Source organism: Protopterus annectens, chromosome 2.part0, assembly GCF_019279795.1.
Source record: "Protopterus annectens isolate FY-2018-M chromosome 2.part0, PAN1.0, whole genome shotgun sequence".
Taxonomy (NCBI): domain Eukaryota; kingdom Metazoa; phylum Chordata; order Ceratodontiformes; family Protopteridae; genus Protopterus; species Protopterus annectens.
Genome location: NC_056728.1, coordinates 228207845 through 228221750, shown reverse-complemented (window position 1 = coordinate 228221750; position 13906 = coordinate 228207845). Strand labels below are relative to the sequence as shown.

At 39.7% G+C, this 13906-nt stretch overlaps 1 protein-coding gene across 1 annotated transcript in view; it reads right to left on the bottom strand.

The window, feature by feature from the left end:
• The window catches only part of LCMT2 (leucine carboxyl methyltransferase 2), an 859935-nt gene that overhangs the window by 544289 nt on the left and 301740 nt on the right, over nucleotides 1–13906 (bottom strand). Inside the window, exon 7 of the mRNA XM_044060683.1 lies at nucleotides 8338–8445. Coding sequence (XP_043916618.1) covers nucleotides 8338–8445 — 108 coding nt within the window. The remainder of the gene's footprint in view (nucleotides 1–8337; nucleotides 8446–13906) is intronic.

Sequence of the window (13906 nt, the reverse complement as noted above, 5' to 3'; positions counted from 1 at the left end):
GTGCATCAACATCACTTGTTATACTGTAAAATTAACATAATCATCATTGTTTAGAAGTCATGCAATTTTACTCAATGTGAGTTTGTGAAAAACACAGCTTCCACAAATACAAAATACTTCCAGTTACAATGTATGAATTACCTCTGTGACTTCACCCAAGGGAATGGTAACAGTCTCTTGGCTCATTGACCCTCGTTGGACTTCGCTTGACTCAAACATTATGCACTTTCCATTTAACTGACAACTTTAAAACTATCATGCAATTTCCAGTCCCGTTCTTTAGAACTTACAAAGTTTGAGCAAACCAAACAAATCAGCTGACAAGCAATTACACCTTCCAGTGAGGAGCATGCGGTGGTTGACGTTCTCATGACGTGACGAATCACGTAGTGTTTAGTGTTTCAGTGTTGCCATGGGAATGGCTTCCTACTTCGAAGTTGCATTTCTAACGTATTTTGTTTTTACTACCGCACTCTAAGTAAATCCGGAAAAAGCTACATAGTGGCACAAAACCCGGATTTCACGTGTCCGTTTTTTAATTAAATTTGTAACCGGACAATTTATCAGAAAACCAGACAGTCCGCTGGTAACCCTAATCACAGCTGAGTCACCATTATAATCAGTTATAAAATCACTATTCAAATCGTGATTTGCTCTAACCAAATCTTCTTCTACATTACTACTAGGTAGAATATTTCTCCCTAAAACTGGTTTAAATCTCTCCATTCTTCCTTCCAAGACTTCCTTCTCAATACCTTTAATAAGTCCTTCCGGGTACCCTCTCTCTTTAAACATATTGGATAAAACTTCACATTCCTTTAACAAATCACTGTGTTTTGACGTCATTCTACACCCTCGCACATATTGCCCTTTCACAATACCTCTTTTCTGGTGTAGAGGGTGTGCACTATTGAAGAACAGATACGAATTTGAAAAATGTCTTAAGATATTCTTTAAGATATTTATTGAAAAGCAGTGTGGAAGAAAGAGTTGAGAGTTCATTTGGAAACTTGTTCCAGGTTTTTCCCACTGTGTTAGTGAAAAGTGAGTCCCCAGCCTTGCTGTTTGATTTAATAGTGGAAAATAGGAGCTTATTAGCTGAGCGTAGTGCTGCAAGATGTTTGTATGGGATAATCAGTTTAGTGAGAGCCAGTGTATTCTTAGGGTGGTAAAGGATCTTTTGGGTGATAATAAGTTGTTGACAAAGTAGTTGGTTCTGTAGTTCTAACCATCCCAGTTGTTTGAGGTTGTGGCAGTGGTGGGTTCTAAATGGGGTGCCAGTGGCAAATCTGGCAATGTTATTATAGCTGGTTGCGAGTTTGCTAAGGTTATTTTTAGATAGATTAGTATAAACGGCAGAGGCATAGAACAGGGTAGAGATAAGGTGGGTCTGGGCAATAGTAGATCTAGCTAATGGCGTAATGAAGGGTTTGATTCTATAAAGGGAGCCTAGTTTTTTGTTGACAGATTTTATAGTAGTATTAATATGATCATCATAGCTGAGGTTGGGGTCTATTGTAATTCCTAGGAGTCAGGATGTAATGTCTGGAGATATGCTAGTTCCATTGTTAGAGGTTACTGTGAAGTGAATTTGTGGTGACTTTGGGTAGGAGCAAAAAGCAGTAATTTCGTTTTTTTGGGGTTCAGGAGGAGGCAATGTTGCACGAACCAATTTTCAACAATATTAAATACTGTTTGGGTGTGAGTCTGGAGTGAAGTTATGGACTTAGCAGAACATATTAAAGTAGAATCACCTGCATTTTGTATGTAGGTGGTTTGTGGAATTTTGGCATTTAGATCATTAATAAAAACTGAAAAGAGAAGAGGGCCTAAAATAGAGCCTAGAGGTACTCCAATGTTAACAGGGAGGGGTGTTGATAGATTGTTATGCCATAGCACCGCTTGCTGTCTGTTTTCTAAATAGGATTTAAACCAAAGTAATGCCTGTGGATCAAGTGATAGGGCTTTTAGTATATCAATAAGTAGGTGATGGTTAACCATGTCGAAGGCTTTTGAAAGGTCAATAAATAAGTGCAGAGGAAAGAGTTATTGTTACGATTTTTGTTTATACAGTCAAAAAAAGATAGCAGGACAGTGGTGGTACTATGGAATGGCCTAAATCCATGCTGACAGCATTATTGTGGAGGAGGTGGTCAAGTAGTTGTTGGGGGATGCATGTTTCCATTATTTTAGCTATTGGAGAGAGTAAGGCAATTGGTCGAAAGTTAGAAATCTCAGTAGAAGTACCACCCTTATATAGAGGGATGATATGGGAGACTTTCCAGATGGAAGTGATTGTGCTTTCTGTAATTTTTCTATTTATAAGGATGGAAATGGGATAGGCAATGGTTTTAGCTGCTATTTGCAGGTATTCAGATGGTAGACAGTCAGCTGAAGGGGTGCATGGTTTGAGTTTTTGAAGGAGTGTACAAATGAGGGATGTAGGTACTGGCTGTATATGAAAAGAAGGAACTTGGCTATTTGTGGTGATTAATGGGCTAGTGCTGACAGGGGATAGTGTATTAGCTAGAGTTTGAATGGCTTCAGTAAAGTAGTTGTTGAAAGCATCAGCAATTTGCTCAGAGTTATTATGGCTGATACCTGATGGGGCAGGAGTTTTAGAGTGCCCTGGCTGAAGTAGTTTGTTAATGCCTGACCAGAACTTTTGAGGTTTTTGCTGGTGGGTTTGTTGGACGTGAAGGTAAAAGTTTTTTTTGTCAAGCAGAATTGCTTTTTGGTGGCATTTCTTAACTGTTTAAAGTACAGGTGGTCTGATGGGTTTTTAGAGGCTCTCCATTTGGCCCAAATTTTATTATGTAGGAGGATCTTTTGTCTAGTTTCTTTCGTAAGCCATGGGACAATTTTGGTCCTTATTTGAGTAGAGCGAGCTGGGGCATGGTACTCTAGAATTTGTAGGAATTTTGTATTAAAGTAGGACACTGCTCATCAAGTTAAAGTTGATGTAGTGGTGACTAGTCACACGCCTTACGTTCATTTTGGAAGCTGTCTGGATAAAAGTGTTTTTTAGAGCGTGAGGTCTTGAAAATATTTGAATTTGGGCTATGGGTTTTTTGTTTAATTATATAGGTTAGAGTGTGGTCACTGATGTCATCTGGAAGGGTACCTGATTTATGTGTGTCAGGATGGTTGTTTATAAGGATACAATCTAGGGTGGTTTCCTTACCACCTGGTTTATGGATTCTAGTAGGGGTGGTTATTATTTGGGAAAAACTGTATAGATTTATGTGGGTGATAGGATTAGGGGAGCTACAGGTAGCCAAGTCTATATTAAAGTCACCTATCACTATGGTTTCCTGAGGTAGGTGAGTAGAGAGGCAACTGAGGATGTTTTCAAGAGTATTGATGTTATTTCCGGGGGGATTATAGGAGCAAATTATGTAAATAGATTTACAGTTGTTGATTTGAAGTTTAGCAGTAAGGGTTTCAGCATTAGTATCTGAGGGTAGATACACATTGAAGGATGTAATTTGAAGTTTTGATTTATAGAGAATGGCTACACCCCCACCCTTTTTGGTTTTGCAGTCACATCTCAGGATATTATATCCAGGAGGGGAAATTTCCTGGTCTTGAGTTGAAGGCTTTAGCCATGCTTCTGTAATACACAGGATATCGAATGAGTGCACTTCTAAGAGTGCATGAAGGTGGGTGATTTTATTGTTAATGCTACGGATGTTGAGGTGGGCTATCAGGAGAGAGTTAGAGGGCCTTATTGGGGTAAAGGTAGTATGAGAAGATTGGTTGTGTGGGTCACTGGTAATTTTATTATTGGGGCCAGGGTTTGAATGAATATCACCATCTAATTAGGAGTGTTGTTGAGGTATTTGTATAATCTTTAGAATTTTGTTATAGTTATTTAGAGTTTTCTTGTCTTGGAAGTAAATAACATGGGTAGATCTATGACACTTTGGAAGTATATAGATAGAAGTGGAGGTTATGTTTATGTGGTTGAGGGAGTTTACATGAGAAATTGAGTTTGCTGGTGGGGGTGGTGATGTTCAGTAAGTGAATAATGTTCATAGGTTGTTAGAGTAAAGGGTATAGTTAGAGAAGCTAGAATAGTAGTTAAGAGTAATAGGTTTGTGTATTCAGTCTTCTGTATTGAGGCCATTAAGATGAGTAGGATAAAAGGTAGAGTAAGTTGAGGGAAAGAGTATACTATAGGCTAAAGTGGCAGTAGGAGAGAAAGCTGTATAAAGTTATCAAAAAGGATGATTAGAGTGGAGAGGGTAGGAAGAGGAGATATAAGGTGTAAAGTTGCTTTAAGGAGTAGCAGGAAGTGGAGGTGGGGCTCTTAATTAGCAGAAGTCACTGATAGGGTGATGAGGGGAAGGGGTGTGGTTGCAGAAGTATAAGGTTAGCTGCACTGGGGGTGGGTGGGAATTGGGGGTAGGGTAGGGGAGTGGAGTGAGCCCACAGGGCGAATGGAGCAGGTAGGAGCAAGTAAAGGAAGAGCTACCAGAGACAATCAGTGAGCAGCTAATAACTTTTTTTACTGTGAATATTAGTTTTTAATATTTTGGATATATGTAGTAACTGAATATTATTATATTTATTACACTTTTTTATTACTACTAGTAGTTTGAGGAAAGCATTTCTATTTTTTTATATATTTTTAATATTTGTGTAGTAATGAATTTACTTCCTAATGCTTCCATGATGATTGTTAAACTGAATTTAATTAAGGAGGGTATAAATAGAGTGAGTGAGTTTGTAAAGGTATGCATTCATCTGATGAAGTCTCTTAGCGTTAATGTGCTGTATCCTGTACTGTTGTGAGTTTCATGAAATTTGTGGATTAATAAAAGACTATTCTCTACAGCATGGGCTTATTCCAAGTGCTCATTTTATATTTCTAGGTCTGCTAAAGTGTTCTACGGACTTGAAATGTGAGTGATGTGGATTTACAACTCCATTTAACTATTTATTTTTCTAAATTATCAATCCAGACCACACATATTAATTAACTTGTAATATTATAACATCAAAACTTAGAGCAAAAAAATTACAATCATTATTTGGCTGCACAGAGTTTAAAAACACTACTAACAGCCACGGTCATTAATTCTAGGATGTTGCTGCTTAGCATTTAACAGTTGCCAGAAATGCTCTCTGTATTATAGCTTAGCTTCTCAGCAACCTCCCCAGTTTAAAATTGGCAACTTTTCTGCTTTTTTTCTGTCTCTCAAGTATCTTCCTTTGGCGCAATGGAAAAGGTTTCACTGGAAAAGTCACTCTAAGAATGAAAATAAGACTCCCCTTGTAGTTACTGACTTGAACTTTGTTCAATAAACTTTTTTATTTCCTCCTTTGTTTATTCTACATAAAAATAAATAAATAATGATCCTCCATGGAAAAACATTTCTGGTAGCTTGAATCTCACACCTGCCTATCAACATTCACTGATAGCTGAGATAAACATACTTCTCTTCTGCTCAGTGAACAGTGAACAATCATTTTCCACACTTTGTTTCCAATTTTTTGTTCTTTTCCTTTCTGCCACAATTCTGACTGGAGCAACTTCTTCTGCCGGTATGATTGCATCTTTAGTAATATTGGTTTTGTCTGCTTTCTCACGCCCAGGATTGGAGCATATAACAATCTGTCCTTTCAATTAACAAATCTTGCTATGGAACAGTTGCTTATTTGTACTTTCATAAAATTAATACAGCTTAATACTTTCAGTTTCTCTGGTACAGCAGAAAATCTCAGATTTTCTCTGCATGGTCTGTCCTCTAGTTATTTTTTGAAAAAAAAAAAACTCTTCTGGAAAAGCTTCATACTCAGCAAGCCTTTTCTTCATTTCAGCCTCTAATTTTGAGTCTTATCACTTTATTTGATTAGCGTTTGTTTTTTCCAGCCTTTTGGTATTTGAGTTGAAATATTTGTTCAGTGTTTCATTTATTAGAAATAGAGTGCATTTGATTTATTTTTCTCTCTAACTTACTGGAAGCCAAGTCATGTATCAAAGCTGAAACTTGAATTGTTTTTTTGCTGAACAGCAGCAGGATTTTATCCAGCCAGTGTTTTCTCTTCTCCCTTTCTGGCTGACTTTATCTTAGGTTCTCCAAATCCCTTCTTTGCTGGCAACCAGACAGTGTAATTACTAGCCAGTGAAGGAATTTTAACCAGACTGACAGTTTCAATAATGCTTTTTTAACAGTATCTGGTCAGAAGCGTAGTTGGATCAGCCAGCACTCCAGACCTTCAACTCTTCAAGTGAAGAACCAAAAAAAAAAAAAGCGGCCCGATGAACAACACCCCCCCCCCCACCAGCCATTCAAGTCCCATTTCAGTGCCCTGCCCCAATACTACAGTTTATACCCTGCCTGCACGGAGCACTATGGCATTCACATTCATGTTCTAACTTTTAAACTGTAGCAAACTGTTTGCTATAATGTAATAAGCAGTTGTTACAGTTTAGACCACACATGAAGCACTACACTGCTCAGCTTGACTGCAAATGGAATACCGGCTTTTAAAGCCGGTATTGCATTAAATGGAGAGAGATCAGGATCGGCTGGTGATTGCACTTTGCATCTCGGGCAGCTGCCCCTCTCGCCCTGCCCTAGCTACACTACTGGTCTCTGTTTTCACACTAGGAGAGCTAAAATCAACCTACTGATCAGTCTGCAGCCATCTTGGAAGATCTTTTCAGATAAAACATTTCTTTGTTTTCCCTTTCCATCTGACTTAGCCGAACAGTCTGTCTGGCTGGACTGAATCACTGAGGCTTTTAAAGGGAATATGTTAGAGGGCTGCAAAAACTCTGTGGCAGATTCATCAGTCACAGACGGAATGAATGAGGAGGATGTGTAACTATTGAGGGCTGCAAAAACTCTGTGGCAGATTCATCAGTCACAGACGGAATGAATGAGGAGGATGTGTAACTATTGTTACTCACATCTCTCAAAATGTTTCTCTTCCTTTTAACATGGGAGGGGGGGATCCTCTGAAGAGGAATAACATGCCACAGCTGCTTGCACCAAGTCCTGAAGATGTTTATTCTTTAACATTAATGCAAAGGGAATTTAATACACTCAACAGTTTGGGAGGGAACAACTGACAGACACTAAGTAACTTAAAGTTGTGTTCAGCCTCTAAACGGAATAAAAACAAAAAACAAAAGTGGGATTCAGTGTATGGAATTTCGCACTCACAATCACACTATTTCTGACAGATACTTTTAAAGGTAAAAGTTGAAAAGAAATCGAAACAGTCCCCAATGTATACTTCTGCCTACAAAAACTTGTTACTGAAGCCAACTATATGAAAACTAGATCCAACACTAACGATATTTTGCACTCATTAACTAGTGGGAAGAAAGTTCCAAGTTTTGGTGCATCTACATGTCTCATTTATACTGGCATGTCCTCTTGTTCTAAGGGTGGGCGTATGGTGTGAGGAAGGTCCCTGAAGATGTTTAGACTCTTCAGATGTATGGTATCCCTGGCAAAATATACCCCATATGCAATGGTTACAGCAACGTTAATCTTATGAATAACATTTAGAATTATGTACAAACTAGTGAAGCACAGCAAAAATGACAGCTGACTATGGGCTGCAAAATTAAAGTGCACAATGCAAATGTGCAAACCCTTTAACAAACATCCTCCCTCTTGTAGATATGGTACATGACTACATAAGCTTGCCCTCACAGGTATGCCCACTACTAAAAAATATCAGGCCAAATGGCTGACACCCATCTCATACCCTAAATACCCTAAATCAGGCTTATAACCCTGCAATAATGATCCTTAAGGAGAATATCTTGGGTGTCTATGCCTCCATTAAGTCCATCATGTGCTCATGGTCCTGCAGATATGATGGTTCTTAAACAGTAAAACAATCTAAAACACAACCCACCAGAGTTTTAGCATCATAGCATTTCCCTGTGATGTTCACAACTAACAGATTTTAGAGAATAAACAGGTCATAAAAAAGGTGTGCTTTAGGCAAATGACCAACAGCCTGAATGCCAGCTAGCTCTTTACAATTATTGGTGGGCTTCATCCCATTACTTATCTCAAAAATATATGCAATTATTCTGGACTTTACAAAGTAACATGCCAGACTGTGTTAGATTTATTTTCTGAGCACATTACTACATTTTCAAATTACTAACTACTAGCTAAACTCACACTAGCAACTCATTCAACATGGCCACAACAGATACTCAATGATTATCAAATGTCAGCCACTGAAATTTATGTAGCCATTTAGTCATCTATTCAATATGTAGCAGGCTAACAGGTGGGGGTTTCAATTTACTGACACTGTCCAGTTGTAGTAGAAAGTTTTGCATACAGCAAAAGTTACCTCGTACTCATCAAAAGGCTCCAGAAAATCTGTCCTCCTGCGCTCCTCCTCAGGGATTAATCCAAAGTAGAACTCATTCATATCAATGCAAGTACAGTCTTCCCAACCCTACAAAATACAGATAAGCACATTTAGGGGATGAAGTGAATTATTAAAATGATAAATGTTTTAGCTTACTATGTTTTGTTTTCAAATTCAGCTTTACAGAGTTGGCTGATGGGATTATAAACTGTCAAGAATTTCACATATCCAAAATAATTTGCTGCCATCACAAGCACAATATTAAGCAAATCTATATTCCTCAATTATGCCTGGAAACAAATTTCAAGTCACTTTTTTAACAGAAATATTTAAGATCAATTAGGTAACAAAAACAAGACTTAGAAATAATATGCTACCACTAGAATGACTGTCTTTGTATCCTAAAACACACTCTGACCTTCCAATCTAAAAGGACAGTTTAAAAAAGAAAACATTAAAAGACCTAATAAAGAGTGAATATTTCAGCATTTTAGACTGTAGAAGCTGCAAATATAGGATCCATGAGTGATTACTAGGCTAAAGGCCCAAGAGCCTTTTAAGCCTAGCCATTCATAACCCAATTTTCCCAACTATCAATGCCCACTGGCTAGAATGGCTTTGGTATATGCCTGTGCCTTAGGGCATCTACAAAACTGCCCCTGTCCATAAGGGCCACAGCTGACAAGCCAGGGATGAATTTGTGATTTCCATCCATGGTCCAAATTGCATTTGAATAGACCTAGGGAAGAGCATGAACAGGGAGTCTGTTCCAGAGAACATCTCATCTCTGTGAGACATTCCTGCCCCTCCAACATGTTTTATTTATGTCACAGATGAGGTCTAGATCCTTAGCTTGGGTAATTCTAGTGCTGACTGTTTTGCGAATATGTAGCTGATGTTTGAGGGCTGGATCAAAGAATGCCTTGCGGGCTAGGCACAGGTTGTCCCTCAGTAGTCTGTGGGAGACAGAGTATGGGGACGGGGCTTAAGGCAGTCCGCATAGGACATATTTACACCCTGTATTCTTTTAGTGAGGAACCTCTGTGGCCACTCCAGCTGTTGCAAACACCTGGTCATGTACATGCTGAGGGTGCATTGTACTCAACTACTGGTCTAATAAAAGCTGAGTATAGTGGGACTATGATCTCCTTAGATCAAGATGCCATGCCCTTACTTATAAGTTGCACCGCACAGTAGGATTTTCTCACTATCATGGACATGTGGTGCTCAAAGTTCAGGTTATTGTTAACCTGAGTTCCCAAGTCCCCTACCATTAGGTCTACTTTTAGGGGAGTGTTATCAATGTTATAATTTGCAGGGGTGGTTGTCTTCCCAAAGGGTATAATTATAGATTTCTTTGCATTAATTTTTATGCCATGGTTCTGGAGCTAGTTATTTGTCTGTGTCAGACTCTCCTGGAGGATAGCTACACCTTTGGGGGACTCAATGATTGCACCCAGTTTGCAGTCGTCAGCAAATCTGGTTAGCCAAAGGCCCTCTATATTTGTCTTGACTTCAGAGAAGTATATTCCAAACAGCAGAGGTCTCAGTACCTAGCCCTGTGGAACACCACTACTAACAGGCCTCTTGGTGAAGGTGGATTCCCCCACCCTAACTTCATGTGTCCTATCTGTGAGCCATTTGGCTATCCATCGGGTGACAGGGATTTATGCCTAAATTTGTGAGTCTGTCTAATACCTGAGTGAGGGATTGTCAAATGCCTTTGTCACGTCAAGGTAGGCAGTATGTGCTGTTTTACCCTCATATACCTCTCTAGTGACCTTCTTGAAGGAGTCCACAAAGTTTAGTAGGCATGACCTGTTCTTTACAAACCAGAACTGGGATAGGTCCATTGTTTGGAGATTTCCTATGTCTTTGTTTATAAGGTCCACAATTATTATTTCCATGGCCTTATATAGTCAAACCTATGGGTTTGTAGTTCCCTGGGTCTGTTGATGGTCTGCCTATGAATCCTGTCTGGAGGCTGTGGTTGAAATGCGATTCTAATGGGCCTGACAAGGCATATTTCAAGTTATTTAGGCGGCATCTTGGGATATTATCGGGACTCACTAATGTAGTGTTTTTAAATATGGAAAGTGCAGCGAGGACCTGTTCTTTAGAAATAGTTGAGGGAGAAATGAAAGACTATTTCCTGAGGGGGAACTGGGGGTGAAACTAAAGCTAAATTTATCAATCAGCAAGTTTGCTATATCCCCCATTTTGGTATAGGAAGTTGACAGGATCATCGGACATTACTAGGTTATTGACCTGGAGTACATTTTAAGCCCAGCCATTTCATCTCAATGTAATACCATGAAAATGCTAATAGATACCCATGATTGCATTTAGTGATGACTGACTGCCCATGTCCAGGAGGGTTGTGGGTGCTATCCCCAGTAAGAATTTAGAGTGCCCCAGCCACTCGTCCAGGTTCCTTCTGAATAGTGTCATACAGATGCTCTGGTTCACAAGAATTGGTAGCCTGTTCCAAAGATGCGGCAGTCGCTGGAAGATAACTCTGTCCTCCAACATGTCCTATTTTTGCAGGCCATATTAAATCCCTGAAATGGGTAGCCCTAGTCCCATTTGATTTTACAGATATGCAGCAAGTTCATTAGGTTTGGGTCTTAGATTGCTCTGTAGGCCAGACATAAGTCTCCCTTAAGAAGTCTATATGACACAGAGTATAGTGACAGGGACTTTAGTCGGTCTGTGTAAGGCATATCTTGGAGCCCCTTGATCTTCCTTGTTAGAAACCTTTGAGGTCTCTCCATTTGCTGCAGGTACTTTGTACGGTACATGCCGAACGGAGTGTTATTGTCAATTATGGGCCAGATTAATGCTGCGTATATGTAACCTCTTTTCCTCTTGAGGTGATGCCTTTACTAATCAAGTATGCTACGTAGAAAGCTTTCCTTACTACAGTACACACATGGTGGTCAAAGGTAAGGTTCCATTTACTATTAGTTCAACACACTGTTGGGTGTTCCGTTTAAGGTTGCATACATAACTAAAAAAAGCCTTATGTTTACCCTTAGCCTGGGGGGCTTTGCTGGACTTGATTAGTTCCCTGAGTTGCTTATTGAGACTAATGAGAGAGTTTTGTCTTTGTACATAACCCTTCCTATTTTGGAGCAGGATTTTTTTTCTTTCTTTTGTGGCACAACCTGTTTATACTGGGGGTCCACCAAGGGGACCTGTTACTGGAGTTTGTCCTAGATTTATTTTGATTTGGTAAAAGCTTGTACAGGGTTTCTGTAAAGGGCCCCGTGATGTCCGAAGTTGATGGGGCCTGGAATTTAGCTATGCCACTGCTTAACAGCAGGTAGTTAGCCTTGGAAAATTTCTTAAATGTTTTAGGGTTTGAAGGGAGTTCAGCCTTTATATTTATTTCAAGGGTGACAGCTATGTGATCTGATCTGACCAGTGAGGGCATTACACAAGGGGCGGGTAAACATTCCTTCATATTTGTGAGTACCAGCTCCAGGATATTTCCACCACTAGTAGGTGCGCAGTCTAGCTATTTCATGGTGTTTACATTGACAAAATCCAGGAATCTTTGAGCCTACATGTTAGTGGTTGTGTATGTATCCAAGTTTATGATGAAATAGTTGAAATCACCCATGAATATAGTGTTGGGTTGAACCGTGAGTGACTCCAGTACAGTCAAGTATGTGGTACATTTAACCTGGGTCAGACAGGGACCTGTAGCTAGCAAGGATATGGTACTGGACTTTACCTAAGGTTAGCAGGACATGGAGTAGCTGAAGCATGTCACATTACTTGATAAATCTTGAGGTATGCTTACTTCTTGTGTAGACTGATACATCTCCACCTCTCATCCCCTCTTTTTGAATAGCTTGTCTACATATATAGAAGGCATTATAGCTGTGTACTGCTGGGGTGCCTTCCCTGTCTCAGTAACTGCACAGATGTCAAATCTCTGCAGGGTGAGGAGCACTTCCAGGGACCGGAGCTTCTTATTAATACGCCAAGCATTAAGTATGAACACCTTTAATTTATCTTTTATAGAATTTATAGAATTTACTATGTAGGAAGGTTTATCAGACTGGCATTACCTAAATAAGGTACTACAGAGCTGGATAATGTTTTGGTCAATATACGAAAGCCTAGCGGGGACACATGCAGGCTATTCCTGGCAAAACAGCGTGGTCTGTCCACCATGTCCTCCCAAGCATACAGACACTGGTGTCATTGTAAGGAAGTCCAGTAACAAAGCCAATTGTTAAAGTCAATCATCATCTGTTTATATTGTAGTATCAACCTTGGAAAAGGTAGAAAACTGATAAATGCTAGGCTCATACCTGTCTGGGACACAAAGCTCTATTACATCTCTCTTCATAAAAGACAGGGAGGTACGTTTCAGATCATTAATACTCACATGGACTGTGACAGAGTCAGTTCAGTGTCTTGAATGCATGTGTGATCTGACAGATCCTTGCCCCATATGGTGACTGCCTCCTTGCTCAAACTGGTGAGGGGGTATCAGTGTGTCTCACAACAGTCTCTCCAATGACCAATACATTGGATTGTGTGGCAGTTTGCCTTAAGGGCTTAGAGGCTGAGACATTGTGAGATGCAGTTGCATGTGTCCTGGGAGGTGGTGTCTTTGTAGAGTGTTTGGGAGATTGCTGAGGGCAGAGTATGGGAGGCCTTTGAGGATTGGGTAGATTACATTTAAGAGCTTCAGCATGTATCAGTTTATGTAAATGATCCATAGCAGGTGTAGTGTGTGTGTGTGTGTGTGTTACTGGCAACCTATTTAGAGATATCAATGTTTGTATGTGACAGCTTTGCCTCTAAAAACATAATGTAATGACATCTCTCACATACTGTGTCAATCTGCTTAAGAATAGGGTGGTTGTCAGTAGACATGAGACAACTGGCTGAGATTCCCATTTCTACAAGGCTGGCTATACAGACAATAGGAAAATACATATCTATGACTGAGGATCCTGTTTTTTGTGATGTATGACTAGTGGTGCAGTTACAGTCTGGAATTATTGGGCTGGAAGGAGCAGTCTAGAATTGCTCTAAACAACATTCTTGGGGTAATACTTCTAAGATGAGCAAACTAGCTGCTCTAAACTCAGCTAGATACTTAAGAAAATAGCAGAGGAGCTTTATGTGGAAAATTGCAACTCAAGGTGCCTGCTTCTGTACAGGCACTGCAAAGCACTGCTGCACAGCTCAGCACAGGTTATAGGAGACACCTGAAAGAGGAATCCAATCAGTAAACAGTAAAAATGGAGTAGGAGTGTATACATATGGCGCAGATCCAGCAGCAATTCACAATTCTCTCACTTTTGTGAGTGATACTACAAGACTGGCTAAGGTTCCCAGACCAAGTAAAATGCAAACACCAAAAAATGCAGTAGAAATGTATCAGATCCTGCACCAATTCTCAATGCCCTCACCATTGTGAGTTTTACTACAAAACTAAGGCCCTCAAACCAATTAAAATACAAACAGTAAAAAGCAGTAAAAATAAAATAATGAAGCTGAGATCCTGCAGCAACTCACGATT